The sequence below is a fragment of the Populus euphratica genome, unplaced genomic scaffold (genome assembly GCF_000495115.2).
Source record: "Populus euphratica unplaced genomic scaffold, PopEup_1.0 scaffold379.1, whole genome shotgun sequence".
In the NCBI taxonomy this organism is placed as follows: Eukaryota; Viridiplantae; Streptophyta; class Magnoliopsida; order Malpighiales; family Salicaceae; genus Populus; species Populus euphratica.
The window spans coordinates 200,594-226,089 of NW_011500147.1; the positions used below are offsets into that span (position 1 = coordinate 200,594).

Below are 25,496 nucleotides of genomic sequence, written 5' to 3' on the forward strand. Positions count from 1 at the left end.
ATATATATAAGCACTTAGGAGGTTATTATTAATTGATATCCCATCTTTACCTTGCATAGAATCAACACATTCCTTTAAAAGTGTATATATGTTTATCATCTGCTAAATATAAATATATATCCAGGTCTTACATCTTTCAAATATATTTAGATCTTTTGTCAAGAAGAATATCGTGTTTTCTATGTATAAGTTCCAAGAAAAAACAATAACTTAACTAATTAAAGTATTTTAAATTTCCCAGCTCTTTGATTCTTCTTTTTTTTATTATTCCTTCAAGTATTTGTTTTTAGATTGAAATTTTGCAGCATAACACAATCTCAATTATAAAATCAAGTAATTTAGTTTTAAATGGTTAAAGTATCTTCACTTTAATTTATTATTTATTTTAAAAATCACGTACTTTTGTGCTAATTATTTGATTTTCATTCTTCATGCACGTATATATTAAATTATTATTGTAAATTGATTTATAATTGACAACTTAACATTTTCCATGAATTAACGATTTCACAAGGCTGGGGTCCCTACCACAACTTGCTAAAGAGAGAAGAAAAGACATTGGCTTACATTGCAAACAGTATTTTATGAAAATTTAAATTATTTTGTTTAAAATTGATTTTTTTTTAAGTTTTTAGATTGTTTTGATATCCTGATGTCAAAAATATTTTTAAAAAATAAAAAATAATTTTAATATATTTTTAAGTAAAAAATATTTTCAAAAACAACTACCACTTCACTTCCAAACACTCACATATATAATATTATTTAGAAAAAATTCCTTAAGAAATTATAAATGCATTAGCTATCTAACCTGTACTTTACCGCGAGTTATTCATTTCTTTCCAAAATGTATCGGATATGCAAGATACTGATGTGCATCATGGGAATGATAATCCATCTCGTAAAGGTAAATCAAATATGCAAGAGGATTCAGATGGTCCAATGACAAGAGCGAGAGCGAAACAACTACAAAGGACCTTGACGAGTCAGATTGGAACGATTGAAGCTGCGTCGGAGTTAAAATTTGGCAATCAGTTTCAAATTGGTTCAAGGGTGCTTATTTGCCTACAATTGGAGCTTAAAGATGGGAAGAGCCCTTAATGGTTCTTTTGATGCTGGACTACTTGAATTTGGGTTGATAATGCAAATAAGTTAAGAAATTGATGCTGTTTACGTCAGAACAGTAGATAAATTTGAACCCGAATTTGAAGTCATCCATTGCATGTGAAAACAAGACTAATCTAGGTGGATTTCAAGTTCAGAACGTGATCTTTCCAGATTGTCCAACCATGATTGCATTGGACTTTTGTGCAAGAAGTTATAGCCATTTTAAATTCGGTCTGTTTATGTTTCAATTAAAGTCAGAAAATGTGTGCTAGTGTAATTTGTCTGGTTACTTTGTCAAAGTCCAAGTTTTGGGCTTGATTTCTGTCATGTTGAATTTTCCTAAGTGTGGAGGGATGTTCCATTATAAATATGGCATCAGAATATGTAATAAACAACTTTTGGCCAATATTTGAACTTAATTCCGAGAATTAAGAGTTATTCTTCCAAATTGATTTGTGAAGAACCCTACTGACTTATCACTCTTCAATCACAAAGAGTGTGGCGTCAAAATCCTAGATTGATCTTTGTGGCGTCCAGATCGACTTATCAAAGTATCACTCTAGTTTATCCTCCATTTTTATTTACCTTAAAAATACTATAATCTAGCCTAAACACCAGAAGAAAGACAATACAACCAGACCCATCCTTCATCCATTTTCGTCAGATTCATTGTTGCCGATTTTTGAATCATTCACGGCACAACATCTGGTATCAGAGCATCAGTTGCGATCTAAGGCAAGAGCTAGAAACAAAAGAAAGGCTTGCTGGAATTGCGGTTCATAAACTTAATTATGGCTGGAGATAAAGAAGATGTGCCAAGAGGGTTAAGTTTAGAACAAGCACAGGTTATGGGCTTACAACGATCTCATGCTGAGCTTCGAGATGAAATGACTGGAATTCGTGAACAGTTGCAAACCCTTATGCAAATGATGCAAAGAAATAATTTGCAACCCCAACAGAGGCAAGCACTTAGGGTGCCACGAAATGATTTTGTAGAAGCTGATGGAGATCCAAATGGGGATGATGAGGCTGATGACAGGGGCAGACCAAGAAGACAGAATAATAATCCTCCTAGTGGTCTCAAACTTAAGATTCCACCGTTTCGAGGAAGTAGTTCACCTGAGGAATACTTGGAATGGATTCAGAAGGTTGAAAAGGTGTTCGAATGGTATGAATATTCTGAAGAAAGGAAGTGCAAGGTGGCAACACTTGAGTTTACAGATTATGCTCTTTTATGGTGGGAAAACTTAAAGATTCAGAGGAGAAGGGATGGAGAAGAGGAGATTAGAACGTGGGCAACTATGAAAAGAGTGATGAAGAAGAGATTTGTTCCTGATTACTATAAACAAGAGTTATACATCAGACTTCAGACTTTGCGACAAGGATCTTTAAACGTGGAAGAGTATGTGAAAGAGTTTGAGTTGCTCCAAATTCGATGTGAATTGATGGAACCCCAAGAGCAAACAATAGCTAGATTTCTTGGAGGGTTGAGGAAGGATATAGCTAATGTGGTTGAATTGCAACTGTACATCTTCCTTGAGGATGTTATAAAGCTTGCAAGTCGTGTAGAGAGGCAGCAGAAACGAGGAGGTGTCCGAACTAGTGTAACTACGTCAAGTACGACAAGGGACAGATCTACGCCTACTCGAACATGGAGCACACCTAAACGAGATGAGAAGGTGGAGGTCAGCAAGGGGAATACCAGTTCTGATTCTTTAAAGGGAAAGGAGAAGGTGACAGAACCTCCACATCCAAGGAGGTCACGAGACATCAAGTGCTTCAAGTGCTTAGGACATGGGCACATTGCTTCAGAATGTCCAAATAAAAGGGTAATGATATTGCATGGGGATCATGGAGAGCTGATCAGTGGAGATGAGGCTGAAACTGAAGATGAAGATGAGGCACAAATGGAACAGGAAGAGGATTTCGAACCAGTGAAGGGAGATTTGTTGGTTGTGCAACGGGTTCTAAATGCACAAGTTGATGTTAGTGCTGAGCAACGTGAGAACATCTTTCATACTCAATGTCAGATTCGAGATAAGGTGTGTGGGATGATCATTGATAATGGAAGTTGCACTAAGGTTGCGTCAACTACCTTGGTGGAGAAATTGGGCTTAACTACCATTCCGCATCCCAGACCGTATAGTTTGCGATGGCTGAATGAGAATGGGGAGATTCGGGTGACAAAGCAAGTTCTTGAGCCCTTTTCCATTAAAACCTATCATGACGAGGTTTTGTGTGACGTTGCGCCGATGTCAGCTAGCCATTTGTTACTGGGTCGTCCATGGCAGTTTGATAAGGATGTGACCTACAATGGACGAAAGAACACTTATTCTTTCATGCTGAATGGAAAGAAGGTGAACTTGTTACCATTGAGTTCTCAACAGGTTAGAGAGGATCAGTTACGAAGCCAACAAAAGGAGGTGCAATCACGTAAGGGGCTGTTGTTAGCCAAAAAAGGCGATATCAAACAGGCATTAGCTTCGAAGGGGGTTGTTTTCATGATCTGGGCAAAGCAATTGCTACAAGTAGAAGGACTGGACTTACCAACACAGATTAAGGAATTGCTAGAAGAATTTAAAGATGTGTTTCCAGATGAATTACCTAAAGGGTTACCGCCTATTCGTGGAATTGAGCATCAAATTGATTTGGTGCCGGGAGCTTCACTTCCTAATAGACCAGCATACAGATGTAATCCAGCGGAAGCAAAAGAGATTCAAAGGCAGGTTGGTGAGCTTGTAGAGAAGGGCTATGTTCGAGAATCACTTAGTCCATGTTCCGTACCTACTTTGCTTGTACCAAAGAAAGATGGTACCATGAGGATGTGTATGGACAGCCGTGCTATCAACAAAATAACAGTTAAGTATCGATTTCCTACACCCAGACTTGATGATTTGCTTGATGAGTTGCATGGTGCTGCATTGTTTTCTAAAGTCGATTTGATGAGTGGTTATCACCAAATTAGAATGAAAGAGGGAGATGAATGGAAAACAGCATTTAAAACTAAACAGGGGTTATATGAATGGATGGTAATGCCGTTTGGGTTATCTAATGCGCCTAGTACATTTATGAGGCTTATGAATCATGTTTTGAGGAAGTATATTGGGCTGTTTGTTGTAGTATATTTTGACGATATCCTAGTGTATAGCAAGACCTTTGATGATCATGTGAAGCATCTTAGAGTTGTGTTTGAAACTTTGCGAGATTCTAAGTTGTATGGGAAACTCACAAAGTGTTACTTCTGTAAAGAAAGTGTCGTGTTTCTTGGATATATTATCTCTAGCAAGGGAGTTAAGGTTGATGAGGAGAAAATTGAGGCAATTCGGGACTGGCCAAAACCTGCTAGTATCGCTGATGTGAGGAGTTTTCATGGTTTAGCTTCTTTCTACAGGCGATTTGTGAAAGATTTCAGCTCTATTGTTGCTCCTATGACAGAATGCTTGAAAAAAGGAAACGAGTTTAGATGGAGTGCAGATGCTCAGAAAGCTTTTGAGCTAATTAAAGAAAAGTTGTGTACTGCTCCAGTTTTAGCACTTCCAGACTTTGCTAAAACATTTGAAATAGAGTGTGATGCTTCCGGAGTTGGAATTGGGGCTGTTTTGATGCAAGAAAAGAGGCCGATTGCATTCTTCAGTGAAAAGTTAAATGGAGCACGTTTGAACTACTCTATTTATGACAAGGTGTTCTATGCTTTGATTCGAGCTCTGGAGGTATGGCAGCACTACTTGTTGCCAAAAGAATTCGTTATTCATACTGATCATGAATCCTTGAAGTATCTTAAGGGGCAAAGCAAGCTGAATCGAAGACATGCTAAATGGGTGGAGTTTATGGAGTCATTTCCTTATGTCATAAAGTACAAGAAAGGGCAAGTTAATGTGGTTGCTGATGCTCTTTCTAGGAGGTATGCACTGATCTCTATGTTGAATGCAAGGCTGATGGGTTTTGAACAAGTGAAGGATCAATACGCTAATGATTCCTACTTTGCTAATGTGGTTACCGAATGTGCAAAGGGAGCTTGTGATGGGTTCTTTATGCATGAAGGTTACTTGTTCAAAATGGGCAGAATGTGTATTCCTTCAGGTTCATTACGGGAGTTGCTTGTGCGAGAGGCTCATGGTGGTGGTCTTAGTGGTCATTTTGGGGAGAAGAAGACTTATGAGTTGCTGAAAGAACATTTCTTTTGGCCATTTTGGGGAGAAGAACACTTATGAGTTGCTGAAAGAACATTTCTTTTGGCCTAGCACGTTACGGGATGTGCACAAGGTGATTGAGAGATGTGCTATTTGCAAGAAAGCTAAGGGTAAAGAGAATGCATATGGGCTGTATATGCCGTTGCCTATTCCAGAGCAACCGTGGATGGATGTTAGCATGGACTTTGTACTGGGGTTACCGAGAACACAGCGTGGAAAGGATTCAATAATGGTTGTGGTTGATCGATTCTCCAAAATGTCCCATTTCATTCCTTGCAACAAAACTGACGATGCTGTACATGTAGCTGATTTGTTCTTTCAAGAGATTGTTCGTTTGCATGGAGTTCCTAAAAGCATTGTCTCTGATCGTGATACAAAGTTCTTAAGCTACTTTTGGAAGACTCTTTGGAGGAAGCTAGGAACGAAGTTACTTTTCAGTACGGCATGTCATCCACAAACTGATGGACAAACTGAGGTAGTAAACCGAACTTTATCTTCTTTGTTACGAGCTGTTATACATAAGAATTTGAAGAGTTGGGATACTTGTTTGCCTATTGTGGAGTTTGCATATAATCGTAGTGTGCATGGGGCTACAAAATTTTCACCATTTGAGGTCGTGTATGGCTTTAATCCTTGTGTTCCTATTGATCTTGTTCATATTCCAATTGATGAGAGGACATCTATGGATGGAATTAGAAAGGCAGAATTGATGAAGAAACTACATGAGCAGGTTCAATTACATATTGAGGAGAAAACAACAAAGTATGCTAAACAAGCTAACAAGGGGCGGAAAATGGTTAGGTTTGAACCTGGTGATCTTGTTTGGATTCATCTTAGTAAGGGCAGATTTCCAAGCAAACGCAAGTCCAAGTTGATGCCAAGAGCTGATGGTCCATTTCGGATTATAGAGAAGGTGAATGATAATGCGTATAAGGTAGATCTTCCTGGTGATTACAATGTATCAGCTACTTTTAATGTGAAAGACTTGACTCCATACTTGGATGATGACGACACTTCACTTCCAAACACTCACATATATAATATTATTTAGAAAAAATTCCTTAAGAAATTATAAATGCATTAGCTATCTAACCTGTACTTTACCGCGAGTTATTCATTTCTTTCCAAAATGTATCGGATATGCAAGATACTGATGTGCATCATGGGAATGGACAAATCATTATCAACCCGGGGTTGATGATGTGCATCATGGGAATGATAATCCATCTCGTAAAGGTAAATCAAATATGCAAGAGGATTCAGATGGTCCAATGACAAGAGCGAGAGCGAAACAACTACAAAGGACCTTGACGAGTCAGATTGGAACGATTGAAGCTGCGTCGGAGTTAAAATTTGGCAATCAGTTTCAAATTGGTTCAAGGGTGCTTATTTGCCTACAATTGGAGCTTAAAGATGGGAAGAGCCCTTAATGGTTCTTTTGATGCTGGACTACTTGAATTTGGGTTGATAATGCAAATAAGTTAAGAAATTGATGCTGTTTACGTCAGAACAGTAGATAAATTTGAACCCGAATTTGAAGTCATCCATTGCATGTGAAAACAAGACTAATCTAGGTGGATTTCAAGTTCAGAACGTGATCTTTCCAGATTGTCCAACCATGATTGCATTGGACTTTTGTGCAAGAAGTTATAGCCATTTTAAATTCGGTCTGTTTATGTTTCAATTAAAGTCAGAAAATGTGTGCTAGTGTAATTTGTCTGGTTACTTTGTCAAAGTCCAAGTTTTGGGCTTGATTTCTGTCATGTTGAATTTTCCTAAGTGTGGAGGGATGTTCCATTATAAATATGGCATCAGAATATGTAATAAACAACTTTTGGCCAATATTTGAACTTAATTCCGAGAATTAAGAGTTATTCTTCCAAATTGATTTGTGAAGAACCCTACTGACTTATCACTCTTCAATCACAAAGAGTGTGGCGTCAAAATCCTAAATTGATCTTTGTGGCGTCCAGATCGACTTATCAAAGTATCACTCTAGTTTATCCTCCATTTTTATTTACCTTAAAAATACTATAATCTAGCCTAAACACCAGAAGAAAGACAATACAACCAGACCCATCCTTCATCCATTTTCGTCAGATTCATTGTTGCCGATTTTTGAATCATTCACGGCACAACATTAATGTATCGGATATGCAAGATACTTAGATATGTTTTTTCATATAAAAAAGTCAAAATATAAATTAAAAAGTCTATATATATAAGTATCTAATTAAATAGATTGATAATCATTTATGTAAATAAACAGAAAAAAATAGTAAGCAATAACCAAAAAAGAAATAAAAAAAAATGAGAGATAAATATAAATTAAGATATTCAATCACATAAAATGAGACGTTTGTCCGACTATGTTCACTGAATTTATTTATTTAAATTAATAAAAGATAAATTCACAATGTAAAAAAATATAACCTTAAAGATAAACACAAATGAAATGACTGAACAAACTCATAACCTAAAAAATATTCATGCAAAGCCGAATGCATAAAAAATATTATTTTGAAAAAATAATATTCTTTATCTTGAAAAATAAAATTCACTTGTATAAAACCAAAAAAATTATAGATAAATTAGAATAATATCTTGAAAAATTAAACACAAACAAAACAATTTAAAAAAACTTATATTATAAAAAGGCATGCAAAACGCAAGACTTAGATAATGAGACTGAGATAATCTCATATAAAAAAATTAAAAAAATCATAAAAATAATATTTAAAAAAACTAATGCAAAACTATAAGATCACATGAAGATGAATCCTAAACAAATCAAATATCAAAAGATGAAATCATAAAAATAAAAAAATCAATCAAGGCAAACAAAGATTCTTAATTGGAGGGTTAAATTGAAATGAAAAATAACTTTAATAAAAGAAAAAATAAATCAAAAGAACAAGAGTCAAATCAAAAAAATAAAACAACAAAAATTTTAATTGAATAATGAAATTGAAAGCTAAAAAACTTTTAACAGAAGAATCAAGAAAAAAAATTAAGAATCAAGAGAATAAAGATCAAAATGAAAAACAAAACATATGAGAAATTGTAATTGAAAGACTAATTTAAAAAAACATAACACTTTTATAAAAAGAATAACAAAGGAACAAGAAACTAAAGAATAATGATTGAAATTGAAAAAAAAAATAATTATGCATTTTACCCGTAAGAAAGAGAAAAGAAAAAAAATAATATTTGATAATAATTTGACCACCATCACACATCACATCATATAAAAAAAGATATAGTAACACATTTAAAGAGATAATAAAAGGTCAAGTTTGGTTACCATATAATGTTACACGCAGTGTTTAAATAGTATAGATGTCACTTGCTCACTAACATGTATTGAGTATGCACCACCAGCTTTTTTATTTAAAAATTAAATATATAATGTGAAAAATATCAAAATATCTCTTATGACCCTAATAATAATTCTAAAAACCAATGTGAAAATACAAAAACACATCTAAATACAAACCTTATTTTTTATCTTTTGCAAAAATATACTTATGATTAATGAAAAAAGCTAAAACTATCCTTATCCAACATCTTAATAATTTTTTAAACTTGGATTGAAGAAATATTTTTATTATTTAAAAGTTTATAACAAGTTAAAAAAATCTCAAATCAATATATTTTGTTGATTCTGAAAGTAAAACAATATTTGTTTTAAAAAAAAAACACCAAATAATCTCTTAATAACTAATAACAAATTAACAAGCGTAAAAGATAAAAGCACCCTCGCTTTTAATACTTTTTTTTTCTCCATTTAAGGATTAATAGATAATTTCATAGTAGCGCTTTTTACTTAATATAAAATGTTGTCCAAAATGGAAAGGAGAATTGATCGCAGTCTACTCCAGTGACATATGATCATGCGTCAGTTGATATCCATACGTAAGATCATGCGTCGCTATTTGCCTTTTGTAGTCAACTGACAGCAGCTACTAGCAATCTACCTTGCCACGGCTCTATTACATAAAGAGTTGGCGAGAGCTCTTGACACACTCACTCCCCTACTCTCTTTGCCGTTACTGCCTCACTTCCATAGCAATAACACAAAGGAGAACAATTGAAAACGATGGCCGAGGAGCAGAAAGTTATCATTCCAAGAGTGAAACTGGGTAACCAAGGATTAGAGGTAGAACCCCTTTTCACCATTCTCTCTCTCTCTATGAATATCCGTTTCTCTATTAGATAGATGTCTTGTAAAAGTACAATTTTTAAGACTTACATGGCATTGTATGAAATATGATATTCCTCTCCTTTGTGATTAATTAAATACTTCTTTGTTTTTAATCCTTATGATTAATTAATAGTTGTAGTTTGAGCTAATGAGTAATAATGAAGATTAAGACTATGAGCAAAAATCATTATGAATCATTGCACTGATCAATTGGTAAACTTAAAAGCAACATCTGTATGTGTACTCTTATTAACCCACCATTCTATCAACAGATCATTTATGGATTTGATATATTGATGAAAACAAAACAGGGCAAAATTAGGGATCAGATTTGGGATTCAAGGACTCGAGGCATAACCCTTATCATATTCATAGCCTCAACGCCTCAGAGATTCTTGATTGAAATGTTGCAAAAATGGGAGAATAATTGGTTACTGTAAAAGAAACCCTTTTGTAGGGAGATAATATTTTGTATGTGCTAAAAAAGGAAAGATGTTATTGTCTCTTGATTTTTCTGCGTGATATTTTTCGACTTTTAGGTCTCAAAGTTGGGCTTTGGATGCATGGGGCTTTCTGGAATCTACAATGCCCCACTCCCTGAAGAGGTTGGCATTTCAATCATCAAGGAAGCTTATAGCAAGGGGATTACTTTTTTTGATACAGCAGATGTTTATGGACCGCACACTAATGAAATCTTGGCTGGGAAGGTAAGTGTCGAAATGTTTTTTCTAAGGTTCTTTCATAACATGCTTTCATGTAAAAGAATTGGCCAGTATGATATGGTATCTAGTTTTTTTATAATAATAATAATAATAACAACCAAGCCGCAATCACAAACTAGTTGGCTGGTATATAGTTTTGATGGTAGTGAAGTTCTTGCCTGCAAAGTTCCATCTACAATCGGACCTTATTTCTTTCCTTATATTTGCCTCAGCATCATAATTGAAAATATGTGGACTCTCCTGATGAAGCCGGTCCCTTTCTGTTTTTCCATTTATATGTCATTTTGGCATGGAACTGATGCAATTCTTTAGACGGATATGACTTTCTTTTCATGCTATTATTTCTGATAAATGTTCTAGTTGTTGCAGGCCATAAATATATTGCATTTGTAGGGCTATGTGTCACTATCATTTCACCAATTCTTGGACATGCTTGAGTTTCTCGAACTCTGGGGTACTTAAGTGGTTTTATGTTTTGCAATAAAAGGTTTTCCCTACCCATCAAATCACCAGCTAAGTAATTCCCTGCAAAGGAGTGGTCATGGCTTGAAAAGCTTAAGGATTAAAAGGGTATACGGTCGTCATCATTTGAAGAATTGAAACAGTGTTTGTAAATGAGAAGCTAGCATGTCCAAGAATGGACTCCCAAAACAAAAAATATGTCGCTGAAGCGAGCAATTAACATATGAAGATCATGCCTAATATATTTAATGAACAGTTGGCCAATGAGTCTTTGTTTCAAATGGCATTTGTCTCTCCTCCCCTAAAAGAGCTTTTGGGATAAGAGGAATTTCTGATATAGCATCAGGTGGTATTTTTCTTTGTTTATTTATCGCCAAGACTTGCATCTTGCAGGCATTAAAGCATTTGCCTAGAGAAAAGATCCAGTTGGCGACAAAATTTGGCATTGTTCCAAACGGTTCTTATTTTAAAAATTGTGCAATCAATGGCAGTCCTGAATACATCCGTGCATGTTGCGATGCTAGCCTGAAGCGTCTCGATCTGGAGTACATTGATCTCTACTATCAGCACCGTACCGACACTTCCGTTCCAATAGAGGAAACTGTATGGTCTTTTCCTTTCTTTCACTACGGAATAGTTCAAACTAACTGCGTGCACTATTTAATTTCTAATCCAATTACTTTGTGTTGGCAGATGGGAGAGCTTAAGAAGTTAGTGGAAGAGGGAAAAGTTAAGTATATTGGATTATCTGAAGCAAGTCCCGACACAATAAAGAGGGCACATGCAGTCCATCCCATTAGTGCAGTACAAATGGAATGGTCACTTTGGTCTCGTGACATTGAAGAAGAAATAATCCCACTTTGCAGGTATCCATATCAATGGGATTTTCATTTCAAGTTGATCATTTATGATGGACACTTTCTGTAATTTAAAACTTCTTATCAAGGTCTTCGCAAATTAAGTTATTAATCTTTTTCTTCGATTCATTTGTAAAATTTATTTTTTTGTTTTTAAGTTTGTTGCCTTTTTAACCTTTTAGTTGTTGAAGTTGTGCAGGGAACTTGGAATTGCAGTAGTTCCATACAGCCCTATCGGTCGCGGTTTTTTTGGTGGCAGAGCAGTAATGGAAAGTTTGCCTTCGGAGACACTACTGGTATGAAGCTCCACACACACCCTCGCATAATGAGTTAAAAAGAAAACCGTATCAAGTTACTGCAATTCAATCTTTTAATACTTCCTTTTGTGCTTAAAGAAAACTACTGAAACTTGAACATCATTAACCCAATTTAATTTTGTGCTCTAATATTTCTGTCTTGTTGCTTATTTGACTTAACATGCCTGGTAACATGTGGCCTTCTTGCGTTGTTTTAGAAATCACATCCTAGGTTCACGGAAGAAAATATGGAGAAGAACAAGGTGTTTTATTCTCGAATAGAAAAACTGGCGGCAAAGCATGGCTGTACTCCTGCTCAGCTTGCCCTTGCTTGGGTTATCAATCAAGGGGATGATGTGGTGCCTATCCCTGGTGAGTCAGCTTTTGTTTATTCGTGTTTAGTTCTCTGATTCAAGCTACAAAATTTTGATTACGGTATCAAACCCCACAACTTGTAGATTGCTAATCTGTTCTTCAAATATCTCTAGGAACCACTAAGATTAAAAATCTGCATGACAATATTAGATCATTGCAAGTTAAGCTGACAAAACAAGATTTAAAGGAAATCTCTGACGCCGTTCCCATCAATGAGGTGGCTGGAGTAAGATCTGCGCAGTTCCACCTTACATGGAAGTTCGCTGACACACCACAACCTAAAAACAGCCAAGCCTGAACTTGATATGCACGTGAGAGCAAAGGGTTGTTGCTAGGTTTTATTTCGGCTTGTTAAATAAATTCCATCTGGGACAAGTTTTATCACGGTGAAAAAGTAACAAAATAATGTGGTGCCATACCCTAGTGTAAACAACTTCCTGTGCGAATCTTGGACAAACTAAACACAGCATTTCTGGTACCTTTGTGTAGACAACTTCCTGGAAATTTTATAAAAGCTGCTGAAAGTCTTTGAAGATTGTTGTTGTGTTGCCCTAAAAGAGTCCATGAAGTAACATATTGTAGAACCAGCATGGAGGATGAGAAACCGTATCAGCTACAAGCTTACTGTTACAAAAACTTTAGACGATGTGATGTAAACGTTGTGCTCGTGTACACGGTTCGCTTCCTTACATTTTACTATGGATTTATTTTTTAAAATTGTTTTTCATTTTGGTCTTTAGATTTTTACTTTGTATGATTGCTATATATATATATATATATATATATATATTTGAATCAAATTTATTAAAAAATGGAGGAACAAAGTGAAATAGCACTATTAATTATTAATAGTAGAGAAAGAATCAAATGTTTTTTCACCTTAAATAAAAACTAGATCTTTGGCATAGAAGAGTCTTTGTTTAAGTTGATTTCAGATTTTTTTTAAAGTCTATTTATGGCTTTTTTTTCAAGATGTTTAGGGTTAAAATTGGGTTACAAATGAATTTTTTAGTAAAAGATATAGATCAAGTTTTTTTATTCACTACAGTGCCTAGTATCTTAAAAATAATATGGCGAGGCATTGTCTGAAACATTTTTTTAGAAAATATTTTTCATTCACTTAAATAAAGTTTTTTAAAAATTCACGCAAACCCTTTTTAAATAAGCCAGGTATTAGCTTGGACCTTTTCTCTTTTTCTTCTTCTTTTTCTTTTTTAAAAAAAACCAATTTCCTTTTAAAAAATCATGGTTTTTGTTAAATGTATTTTTTAAAAATAATTTCTTAATTTGTATTGAAATTAATTTCTATTCTCTTTTTTTTTTTTTAGTATTTAGCTTTTTTTTAAAAAGAGGTTTTTTTAATTATTTTTGTTTATATTTGATTTTTAAAGAAGTTATTATAATTCATCTATATTTTTTTTATGTTTTATATAATTAAGATTTAATTTTAAAGATGAAAAATATTTTTTTTATAATATTGTTAATAAGTGCAGCCTTATAAAATAATTTTTCTCCTTTAATTTTATTTAATTAATTTTATGTGTGCATTTATTTTTATTTTTATTCTATTAAATAAAAAATATTTTTAATAAATAGTTATTAAACAGAATTAGGTGAATGAATTGTGCTGCGATATCAAGTATCTTAATTTATATTTATTTCTTAACTTTTTCAAATATATATTTAGTTATTATTAATAATTTATTTATTTATTATCAATTTATTTAATTAGATGCTTGCATAAATTTTTTGGTTATGTATACTTGATATTATTTATATATAAAAAAAGAATTGCAAATGTCTGGATATTCATTTCTTTTATAAAAAAACGAAAAATTGGCCAACAGTGGAGTATAGCTAATTTATTTTTAAATAGCAACAGACTTACCATAACATAACTAACAATATGGCTAAGAAAATAAAAAAAATTATCCTAATTTTTATCATTAATTTTAAATTCAATTATTTAAATTAAATAAGAGAAACAAGATACTAATGAGTTAAATTGTTTTCATTTATATCATATACTAAATAATGATAATTTGATCTAACCTTCTACAATTTCACTCAATGCAATTAATAATATGTTTGATATTATGATATACATTGTTTTTTTTTAAAGAAAATTGTTTAAAAATATATTAAAATATTTTTTATATTAATATATAAAAAGTTTATCAATTTAATATTTTTCAAGCTAAATATATTTTTAAAATGTATTTAAACACAGCTTTTCATACACAAAAACAAATGTTCATAAATTAATCTAACACATTTTAGGAAACTATCCTAGAATTTTAATATTAGCCAAGTATTTTATTGTAAAATAAACATATATAATTACTTCGCAGGTTTGCCAACAAGGCACCAATGGTCTGGTGGTAGAATAGTAGTACCTTGCCACGGTAAGGCTTTGTTTTTTCTTTCTTCTTTGTCCTTCCATCGTCAAATATCAATCAATCCTTTCTACAAAGTTAAGACCAAACCAGCAACCATGATGTCATTTTGAGTTATATATACCCAAAATCGTCCCCTGAGCTCCATCCCACCTCACCGACCACTTCCACTGACGAGAACCTTTCGCAAAAGAACACTACGGATAAAAAAAATGGCAGAGGAGAAGAAGACATTCCAAGAGTGAAACTCGGTAGCCAAGGGCTCGAGGTAAAATCTCCCATTTCCATATAAACAACGAGTTCTGGTTTGCAAATGTATTTATATGATTAGAGAGTGATTAAGTTCACGAGACTTGGTGATCTTGTCCCATGATTTTGGAGACCATGGTGATGGTAGTATGGAGAACTCTAAGATGTATGCATTGCCTTCTATGGTTTGAAATGTGAATTTTCTAGAAAGACACAAACTTTATGCTCAGAAAGCACACATGCTTGCAAAAACTAACTGGGTTTCGACAATAATCTTCAAAGAATTTGTAGCCTACTTTATATTATCTGACAGTTTGAGTTGACTTGATAAAATTTGTAAACACAAAATGCTCAGTGCGTATGTGCTTGTTCGATTTTGAAGTCAATTCCCTTGTCATTTAATCACACTGTTTATGTCTGATTAAAAAGAAATGTAAGTGCAAATTTGAGGATAGAATCATGGCTATTTGCATGTAGGTAACAAAAAATTGATTAAATACGAGCTGGGAATTGTCTTTCTTCGTCAAAAATATCATCAACTTCATCAAAAGAAAAGGGACGCCGCCGAAATTCTAAGCCTTTTTCTTTATGAATGAGTATTGCGCACTCTATCTTGGTGTTCTTCCTCGTTATTTGTGGTTTTTCTAAGTTGGTACGCTAACAGGTCTCTAAGTTGGGTTTTACATGGGTCTAACTGAGTTTACAATTCTCCTCTCTCTGATGAGGATGGGATCTCAATATTGAAGGATGCATTCGAAAAGTGAATCACCTTTTTTGACACAGCAGATGTATATGGAGCCAATGCTAATGAAATTCTTGTTGGAAAGGTAAATGTTTATGCTTGTGAATTATCAAGTTGATGATTTATATTTTGCTTTAAAACTTGGACGCTCTTATTCATTAAAGATTCAAAATTAATACTAAGAGACATGTTTTTACTGATATCTTTTTCATGGTTATGAGTAAATTGAGGCCGTAACATAATTTATGCAAAAGCTTCATATTGTTAACGTCAAAAGGTTTATACCTCTCAGGCTTTGAAGCAGTTACCAAGAGAGAGAGTTCAGATAGCGACTATGTCTGGTATCATGAAAGCGGAACCTCGTGTGACAGTGAAAAGGTACCCCTGAGTATGTTCGTTCATGTTGTGAGGGCAGCTTGAAGCGCCTTGGTGTGGATTACATTGATCTGTATTATCAGCATCGAGTGGACACATCAGTACCCATAGAGGAAACAGTAAGGTGATTCTAATCCTCTTTATAGTAGACAGCTTTCTTTATGGTCTTCCATGATGTACTTAAATATATAAATTCCTGGCTTCTGCATGTTAAATATCCCTGTAGTGTGAGATTAGGCTCTGGTATTCAAAATGTATAATAACTATGTTTTTCCTTGAATATAGATGAGTGAGCTTAAAAAACTGGTGGAAGAGGGAAAAATCAAGTACACTGGGCTATCAGAAGCCAGTCCGGACACAATAAGGAGAGCACATGATGTTCATCCCATCACAGCTGTTCAAATGGAGTGGACTCTTTGGACTCGCGATATTGAGGAATAGATTGTTCCACTTTGCAGGTTTGAATCCAGTCCAAGTCGTTGGTGAAATTGGTTTTTGTAGAATATTCCCCTTCACTAAGAAATTCATAATGACAGTTTTTGCAATCATAAGAATTCTGAGATTAGATAGTCTGCTTGTTGTTCATTATCGTAGACTGCTGTCTTGTTGTATTTAAGAATGCAGGGAGCTTGGGATTGGAATAGTTCCATATAGTCCTCTAGGTCGTGGCTTTTTTGCCGGCCGGTAAAGCTATTGTGGAAAGTTTGCCTGCAAATAGCATGCTGATTTTGTGAAGGTGTGAATAAAAAGTTGTGGATGTTAAATTTCCATTCAAGATAGAGTTGTGTACTTCTAATCCAGAATTTGTATCATTTTGTTTTAGAAGTTAAGTTAAAATTAACTGTTAGAATTGCCTATAAAAAAGACAATTCTCATTGCCTATAAAAAAGACAATTCTCGCATGGTTTTGATGATGAGAAAACTTATAGTCCTTCTAATACTTTTTTCTTTTATATTTTTTCAGTTAAAATTTTTATGAAGAGGAGCATATAAATTTTGATTCGCTGTTTATTCTTGGTTGTGTTCCTGAGAATAAAAAAACGAGTAAGCCTTAGAAAGAATATTGCAATTATACTACTAACACCAAAGAGCATACAATAAACTATTTTAAGGCTAGAGGATTAATCCTTACCTTAATCTATCTCTTCAAGTCTATTTTCTCTCAATAAGTACTGTAAGTTGATTTTTCTTTCGGTTGTTAATTTACATGCATGTTTTATGTTTTGTAGAAACTAGATCATCAAATTAAAAAGGAACAACAATCTTATAAAGTATTTAAAGTGCTGCAACTATGTATGTGTTTGGGAGTCTGATTATTTTTTAAAGTGTTTTTCACTCAAAAATAATATGTCAATAATATTTTTTATTTTTTAAAAATTATTTTTAAAATTAACACATTAAAATGTTTTGAAAATATTAAAAACATATTAATTCAAAATAAAAATAATAATTTTTTTTAAAAGCACTTTTAAAGCGCCCTAAAACCATTTAACTTGCTTGTACAATGCATGATATGGTCCAGTAAATATGGGTGAAAAAATATCTTTATGAAATCATGCTGGAAAGGGTAGACTTATATATAATTTTATGTTTTTTATTTTTCTTGAGTTCAGTGGAGTCTCTCTTGAAATATTGCATTCTGAAGGAAAATAGAGTGCATATCGTTACCGTTTCTTTGCTTCTGTTGCTTTTCTTTGTATGAAAATGAAAGGACATATACACTGGTGTTTTACTCAAGTTGAAAATGTAGGGTATGTATATCTGTTACCTGTTAAGAGAAATGGTAGTGTTATCTGTTAAGTTCATTAAAAATAAAGAAGTTGCTGGGCACCTTACCTAGTTTATTTTCAAGTCCACTAAATTTGTCTGTGTTTATCAACTTCTGTATCCTCTGCAATTATTTGCTTTTGCCTCTGTTAGTATTGAAAGACAAAAAAAGGTCTTCTGTTGAGCACTTAGGAGTTCCGTTGTCTGCATTCTTCCCATTGAATAATGCATACACGGATTATATAGGCAATAGCTGACAGTTTCTGCCCTCACTAATTGTTGAACAATGAAAACAATTTCGCTGCATAATTATATTATATATAATGCACCTCATTTGAACTTCATAAAAAAAAATGCATTCTGCAGAAAAATAAAAAGACAGGTAGAAGTACAATTCTGTTGATGGATATATGTTCATATGTGTTATTCATATGAAAAATAAAAAATGCTACATTTCATGCATGTTCTGACATGAATAGTTTCCTGAGCATGTAGCAACTGTTGATGGAGGATAGTTATTCATAGACGATTTCTTCAATGTGCAAAGTCCTGGACCACGAAAAGGTAATGTTAAAGATGATATCTGCAAAAGAACAGACTCTAAAAAAGGTGGTTAATGCTTTTGATATTTGAAAGAATTGGGTTTTTGGCTCATTGTTGAGCAAAACCAGGCTTAGGATGGTTTTTTGTGCTGAAAAGTTTGTACTTACCAAGAATGAGATTTATATGAGCGAGCCATATTTATGTAATAGGTTATTTAATTTCAATATAATGACTATTATAGTAGAAAGTAAAAAAAAATAATAAATATTAATTTTTTATTTATATGATTAAGTCTTTTAATTTATTTTATAAGCAGAAGTAGCGAACTTCTAGATTTAATTTACTTTAATATTTGTAATTTAAAATTTATATAAATTATAGGGAAATAAAAAGTATTTAATTATTTTCATTCATAAATACATAAGATATTGTTATGTTAATTTATTAAAAAGCAAAGATGGTGCTTTAAAAATGTTAAATTTTTTTTAAAAGAATGGCTGAAAATTAAGAAGATAAAGGTGATAAAAAGCAATTGAGAATAATATTATTAAATGTAAGAACCAAATATCATAAGAATTGATTAATGATGTTATGTTAATAAATTAAGATTATCTTAGAACTTATAGGGAAAACTATTTTATTAACAAATTATATTCTAAATATAATATCTTATAAAACAAATTAGACAAGACACCATATAAGTGAAAGAATAGTTAAAAATCTTTATATACAAATACATGTAAGCAAAGGGTATCTAGCTAAAGTTATGGTTGCTCCACCGAAGAAAGTAAAAAGATATGGATTGCATTATATAAGATATGCAATTATACTTGAATGATTTAGCGATATTAATTAATTAGATATTCGATACTAAATAGTTTAAATTCATAAATAAATTTATTTTTATTATTAGAAGAGATATAGTCTCTTAAAAATCTATTTAAATAAACATGCATATCCAGATCTATAAAGGAGTCTGAATTTATAGTCTTACATAAAAATAAAAAAAAAATAGAGTTGCTTCAAAAACTTTATTAAGAATATTCCAAGTTTTTCAAAATTTTATATCAATAATTTGTACAAATTGTAATAGTCAATATATAATGATAAAACACAAAATACTATATATAACAATAAGTTTTGATACAATTATAAAAAATACAATACCATAAGATATTTGCTCTCAAATGAGATTATCATTATTAACTTTGTAAAATAAAAAGATAAGATTATAAATCTATTCATACAATGCTTAACAGGAGTCCAAGCCAATAAATTATCTAGGAGAATGAGTTTATAGTCTACATTCAAATAATTGTTGTGATGGCAACCTAACCTAGTTGACTAAAGATTCCAAGTTCTATGTTCAAAGAGATAACTGAATCTCATGTCAATTTAGTAATAACACTCTTATCTATTTTTATGATAAAAGGTGCTATCTATAACAAAAACATGATAAAGTAAGCTTTTAATGATTTGTATAGTTTGATAAATTCAAGTGGGGTATTGTAGTGTACTTTATATAACAATCACCTATATAAATGTGAAACGAGGCCAGTTGTACTATAATTGAAAAAAATTAAATTCTCTAACGTATTTTTTGAAATTAGAATGTGTTCAAGGTCAGAATGAATACAACTGTGAGAATCAAAATTATAAGAAAAGGAATTGTTTGATCTTTGTTTTCTAATTTCACATAAAAAATTAAAAAGTTCAAGATATCATATTCATTGGTTAGCCAAGTGAATCCAATAGTTCTCACTAGGAAAGGTTCAAGACTAAAAGCTACCTTATTTGATTCAATAATATTTTGTTGTTACTCTCTATTTCTACGTCTATTTTATATTTTTATTTTAATCAAGCAATTTTCAAGTCAACATGTCAAACCCACAAATCAGGTAATGGATTTTTTTAAGATTAATGACATATTTTTTTGCTAAAATATTATTATATATGTTAAAACTCTACTTAAAATGTAGTTGTGTACTTTAAAACTAGAAAATTGCATCACTTTGGTATTAAAAGTTTTGTTAAAATTAACTATCAAATTTGCCTATTAAAAAAAAATCCTAACATGGTTTTGAAAATGGAGAAAACATTTAGGTTTTTTAAGACTCTTTATCTTTTACATTCCTTCAATCAAGATTTTTACAGAGAATGACATACAAATTTTTATTTGTTGGTTATTCCTAGTTGTGCTACTAAGTATAAAGATTGAGTAAACATGAAAAACAACATTACAACCACATTACTAGCACCAGAAAACAAATAATAAATTATTTTAAAGTCAAAGAATTTATTTTTGTCGCAATCTACTTCATCAAGCCTATTTTTTTTGTCAACAAGTATTGCAAGTTTTTTTTTTTTTAAGTTGTTATTTTATATACATGTTTAATGTTTTGTAGAAACCAGCAATCTTATGATCTGTTTAAGGCATTCCTAATGTCCCGTGTGAGTGTATTTTCACCTGAACATATTACCGGGAAACTTTTTTTTGGTCTTTGTTTAATTTCATGGTTACTCTATGATACTCCTTAAACATGACTTGTATGTTTTCTCTGAGGTTTAATATATACATACATACATATATATATATATATATGTTATTTTAATATAATTCTAAATAAAATGTATTTTAAAAAACAATAACTACTGTCCTGCCAAATGGGAAACGTATGAATTAAAATCCATGTTCAAGTCAACTCAAATATTTAAGGTCCCCACCAAAATAGAAGATTCCCTACAGGCTACAGCTGTATTTTTAGCTTTAAATGTTTCCAAAAAATCATTCAATTTAAGTGGACAAAGGAGGTCGAAAGGTACCTGGAGTTGTTGACCATTTACACTGAAAATGCAGCCTTTCTTTACATCAATCTGATTGTTTCAAAAATAAATGCCTTTTGGATTCCAATTTCATTTTGAAAAATCCTTTCAAAGAGTTCTAAAAACCCGTGTTTAGTTCTGTAAGAACTGCTTGTTGTAAAGACAGGTTGTGATTAACACAAAGATAAGTGGATAAATTTGACAATTAGCAAGTAAAATGCAATTAAATAGCGAATTAATGATACAGAAACAAAAGGTGAAATAATTGAAAATCATGATAAAATTTTAATTAATATCATAGTCTATATTCATGATATTTATGTAAATTCAAAATTAATTGACAGACTTAATCGTAAGTAAAATCATAGAAATATCAAAACTCTGGATATAGTTTGAAGACACGGAGCCTGACAAACTAGCGTGGGAGTTTGGTTGGTCACTGGAACATCTTGGTGGCATGATAGTTTTAGCTTTAAGAAATACTGAAAAAACCATAGCTACGTACACTGCATTGAATGAATTCAGAACCCTCCCGTAAAGAAGTTTCTGCAGTTGCCAGTTGCCAGTTCATCAGCCTGTTGGGCATTGTTTTCATCTACAACAGAAATTATTAAATGCCACAGTTAAGACATTGCTGTATGATTTTGACTTTTCCCAGGGACCACTTTGATAAAAAATCTAGATAAGAACAGTGGCTCCTTGAAGGTGAAACCTGCAGAAGAGGAACTGAGAGAAATTCCTGTTGTTGCACCCATTGAAAAGGTAGCAGGTGATAGTACCTATGAGGGCATGCGGCTTCGTCATGGAAGTTTGCCAACACTCCTCCAAGAGATAGCAAGGTTTCAACTTAAAGCCGTTAATTCCACTGTACTGGGATCTTACATTTATGGATAATTGAGCAATAACTTCTGTATCATTGCAATATGGTACTCAATGGATAGTAAGAACTTGCATGGCTGTTTTTGTAACATGCCTTTTGTTTGATGTTTGACCAAATGTTGGCTAGGAGGATGCTGTCTGATTTCAAACTTCATTGAAAAACTATTTTTACCTGCAACTTTTCTCTTTTTATCTTTTTTTTTTCCAGTACTTGAGGGGTAGAGAGAGAAATCAACATTGCAAATGCGACTGAAACTTGAAACAGTTATTCTGCCGTCGCTTTTATCACGTGGTACAGAACATAGATATAATATAAGCTTGCAATTTGAGGTGCTAGCAACAGCTCTTGCTCCACCCAACACATGGCAGGGTTTGGCATCTGCATGCCTTTAAGGGATAATTAGCACATAGATATATTATGCATGAAAATTAAAGCAAAGGACTCGGAGGCCATGCTATCCTTGCTCAACATCTTGAAACAAACGAAGCTTATTATCTTCCACCTATCAGCATTGTTGGTTGTAGACACTGGATAGCTTGATCCTCACATAATTTAGGCATCTCCTCCTCTGGCAAGGTTACCATCACTGTCCTTGCAAGCCCTTCTTCTACTGAAGGCAGCACCACAATCAGACCTTCACCCCTCACATTTCCAACATGACATGAAACGTGAACTGGTTTTTCATCACTCTTGAAACTTGCTGGGAACATCAACGATTTATGCCCTATTATCATGTGTTCCATGCTGACACAAGTTAGCTCAGGACCATACATTCTGAAAGGTTGTGCATACTTCCCTCCCTCTTCCTTCTGTGATTCAAACCAATCTACAACAGACCAAACCTCCTCTTCCCCTACATTTGAAATATGGCGATGCACCATGTTCACCACATGTCCCAACTTACCGTAGTCCATTTCTTCCTCATCTAGTGTCAGCAGTGAAAAATGCAATGCATTGCCAAAGTAACCAAGAGAAATTGGTGGCTGCACTAGCCTTCTAAAGTCCAAGCAAATTGAGAGGGAGTGTTTGTTGTCATTTTTTGGAGCCTTTAGATGTGCAACACGTGTCCAAAAGAGTGCAGCTAGCAATTCAAAAGGAGTAGCTTTAGCACATTGATCATGCACTTCGTCAAGCCATTTCTTGATTGCTGAACCAGAGAACTTGAACGTGGCTGTGACCATTTTCACCGAGGGAGTTTCTGCATTGCCCTTAGTTGCATAGTAATTGTCTGGTTTGGTGCTAGTATTAGGAACTTGTTGGTGATGGAGAGTGGTTGAGCTGAACAGGGGTGGGTGCTCAAGGGGCTCCTGGCGGTGACACTCAATCCAGGATTTGAAGAGTAGAGTTATGGAAGTTGGGTCTGCATTCATATGTGTACAACTTAGCCCAAAAGCTACACCTCCTCCTTCAAATTCATTTACCTGGAGAACCATAGGTCAGAAATTAGTTTAACCCATCTCCAGAGTTGGAGGTAAGCATATATACATGAAATCAAACGTGAAAACTAGGAGAATTAAACTATATATCAGACGTAACCTTGTTCATGTAAACCAGACTCATACGTTGTATGAATTTACTACTACATTAACCAGTAATTAATGCATGAACTAATTAAATGGACCAGGTTCATATAATAATTTTTCAAGGAGGACAGCATGCTAAACCTGAACAAGAAAACTAGGAAGATAACCTAGCGTAGCAGAAGTTGCAGGTTTACTTTTAAGAAAAAAAATGGATTACCGCCATGTATGCATATATATAAACTAGCTGCCCACAGGCTACCAAAGCAAGAAGAGACCGTCCGTCCAGCTACCAAGTTGCCGATATCATTAATGTAATGCATGACCGATTTTATATCTACACGAATTCTGCTCAGCCCTCCCTGTCTTAAAGGCTGCCCAAGCCCCCACACTTCAAATAAATCAGTGAGACTTTGCTCACTTGTTGTCTATACTATGTGATGATTCTTCCTATCAAAATCTATTTGCACAACATGGCTTTGAGAATACCTTTCTACTCACTGCAACCTTCAATTATGTTAGCAAACATCACTCTCCTTACTTTTGGGATGCTTATCCCTTTGTCATAAGTAATTAAATAAATAAAAGCTTTTATGATATAACCGTTTGTTTTTCAAAAGTGATTTTTAATTAAAAATATATTAAAATAACTTTTTTTAATATTTTTATTTTTAATATCATTTATTAAACATATAAAAAATACTTTAAAAATATTAATTTAATGTTTTTTCAATAAAAAAATAATTTAAAAAACACATACTAAATGCAATGTTAAGGATCACAATTCTAGATTATTGGAAAGAAAGTTTATAATGTTTTAGAAAACACCACTTCTTTGTTTTCGAGTACTTCGGATTTTCTTTTCATTATTTGTTAGTTGTTAAGAATAAAATTGCTGTATATTTATAATTATAAAACCTGATCTGTTTAGGTTTAAAGTAAAAGGCAAAAAAATTGATTTGGTTTAAATTAGTAAACTCAATACAGTTTTTTTAAGTATTTTTTTAAAAAAATAAAAACAAATATTTTACTTTAAATAATTTTTTTCGTTTTTAGATATTTTAATATATTTAAAAAATACTTAAAAAAATAAAAACCACTATAAATTCAAACATACTTTTAGATCTAATAATAATTAACTCACAGCTACATCAAAACTCAAATAATTTTTTTAATAATTAATTTAAATTAACTTAATAGATTCATAATTCAAATTTTAAATCAAATCAAATAACTTTCATATTTATAAAAAGTTAAAGGATATTGTACGGTGAAAAATCAACAAGTACATGCCTAAGGGTTTAGATTTGTTTTTCCTTGCAAACAATCTTCATCAATTTCTACATAGAATATGGTTTTTAGATTCGAATGAGACATAGCACGGAAATGGAGCAACCCAAGTGAAAACTTCAGAAAGCAAGAAAATCACAGGGAAACAAAAAAAAAAAAAAACCTGAACTCGAAAGGGTGACCATGTACTAGGTTCCTCGGGAATTTCCTCCCAAAATGTTAAATCTTTCTCCTCTGAACCATCAGCCGATCTCAGCCATTCATCCATGGTGGCCTCAACTTTTGCTCTCAAAACTCTAACACCAGCATCATGACACTTCACTAACCAATTACCCGACTCCCCTCGGGTCAACCGACCCGTAACTTGTGGGTACAAACAAAGAACCTCTGACAAAGCAATCCTTAAAGGATCTACGTCAAAAATCCCAAATGGGTTATTCTTGTAGTAAAAAACTACATGTACCGTATGGAGACCCATTGCATGATCAAGTACTGATAATGGATGAGTTTTACCCGACCCGACTGGCTTACTGGATATTGCCGTTAACATTGAGCGGACACTAACCCTGCTATTTTTTCTCACCATTTTTTCACTGAAAGAGGCAAAGAACAAAACCTGGACAGGATGTTCAGAGATAAGAAGGCAGTGCATGTGTGGGTGGGAGGGTGGGGGGTATATATACACGTCTATGCGTGCT

The 25,496-nt window shown here is 33.0% G+C and overlaps 2 protein-coding genes and 1 pseudogene across 4 annotated transcripts; 2 read left to right on the forward strand and 1 right to left on the reverse strand.

Annotated features, from left to right (window-relative positions):
- Positions 1–9,313: 9,313 nt before the first annotated feature.
- Positions 9,314–12,937, forward strand: LOC105110804 (probable aldo-keto reductase 1). 2 transcript variants are annotated; one of them, XM_011005966.1, is made up of 7 exons: positions 9,319–9,456; positions 10,041–10,208; positions 11,079–11,288; positions 11,379–11,551; positions 11,742–11,838; positions 12,057–12,210; positions 12,327–12,937. In XM_011005966.1, the coding sequence occupies exons 1-7, from the start codon at positions 9,397–9,399 to the stop codon at positions 12,509–12,511; spliced, it is 1,047 nt and encodes a 348-aa protein (XP_011004268.1). In that variant the 5' UTR covers positions 9,319–9,396; the 3' UTR covers positions 12,512–12,937. The 2 variants fall into 2 exon arrangements, with proteins under 2 accessions (XP_011004267.1, XP_011004268.1); XM_011005965.1 differs by having other exon boundaries at positions 9,314–9,456; positions 11,079–11,551.
- LOC105110815 (probable aldo-keto reductase 1) lies at positions 12,803–16,756 on the forward strand (annotated as a pseudogene).
- A 5,481-nt stretch (positions 16,757–22,237) lies between these two features.
- On the reverse strand, positions 22,238–25,462 carry LOC105110805 (protein ECERIFERUM 26-like). Of its 2 annotated transcripts, XM_011005968.1 has the most exons (3): positions 24,962–25,462; positions 22,453–23,409; positions 22,238–22,370 (listed from the first exon to the last, which is right to left on the reverse strand). In XM_011005968.1, the coding sequence occupies exons 1-2, from the start codon at positions 25,448–25,450 to the stop codon at positions 22,480–22,482; spliced, it is 1,419 nt and encodes a 472-aa protein (XP_011004270.1). In that variant the 5' UTR covers positions 25,451–25,462; the 3' UTR covers positions 22,238–22,370; positions 22,453–22,479. The 2 variants fall into 2 exon arrangements, with proteins under 2 accessions (XP_011004270.1, XP_011004269.1); XM_011005967.1 differs by having other exon boundaries at positions 22,238–23,409.
- Positions 25,463–25,496: the final 34 nt, after the last annotated feature.

Excerpts from the sequence above, each read along its gene's own strand:
- LOC105110804 (XM_011005965.1), top strand. The coding sequence starts at position 9,397 with ATGGCCGAGGAGCAGAAAGTTATCATTCCAAGAGTGAAACTGGGTAAC. Across the intron at positions 9,457-10,040 it reads TGGGTAACCAAGGATTAGAG|GTCTCAAAGTTGGGCTTTGG; the intron begins GTAGAACCCCTT and ends TTCGACTTTTAG. Across the intron at positions 12,211-12,326 it reads TGATGTGGTGCCTATCCCTG|GAACCACTAAGATTAAAAAT; the intron begins GTGAGTCAGCTT and ends AAATATCTCTAG.
- LOC105110805 (XM_011005968.1), bottom strand. The coding sequence starts at position 25,450 with ATGCACTGCCTTCTTATCTCTGAACATCCTGTCCAGGTTTTGTTCTTT. Across the intron at positions 23,410-24,961 it reads GGTCACCCTTTCGAGTTCAG|GTAAATGAATTTGAAGGAGG; the intron begins GTTTTTTTTTTT and ends ATGGTTCTCCAG.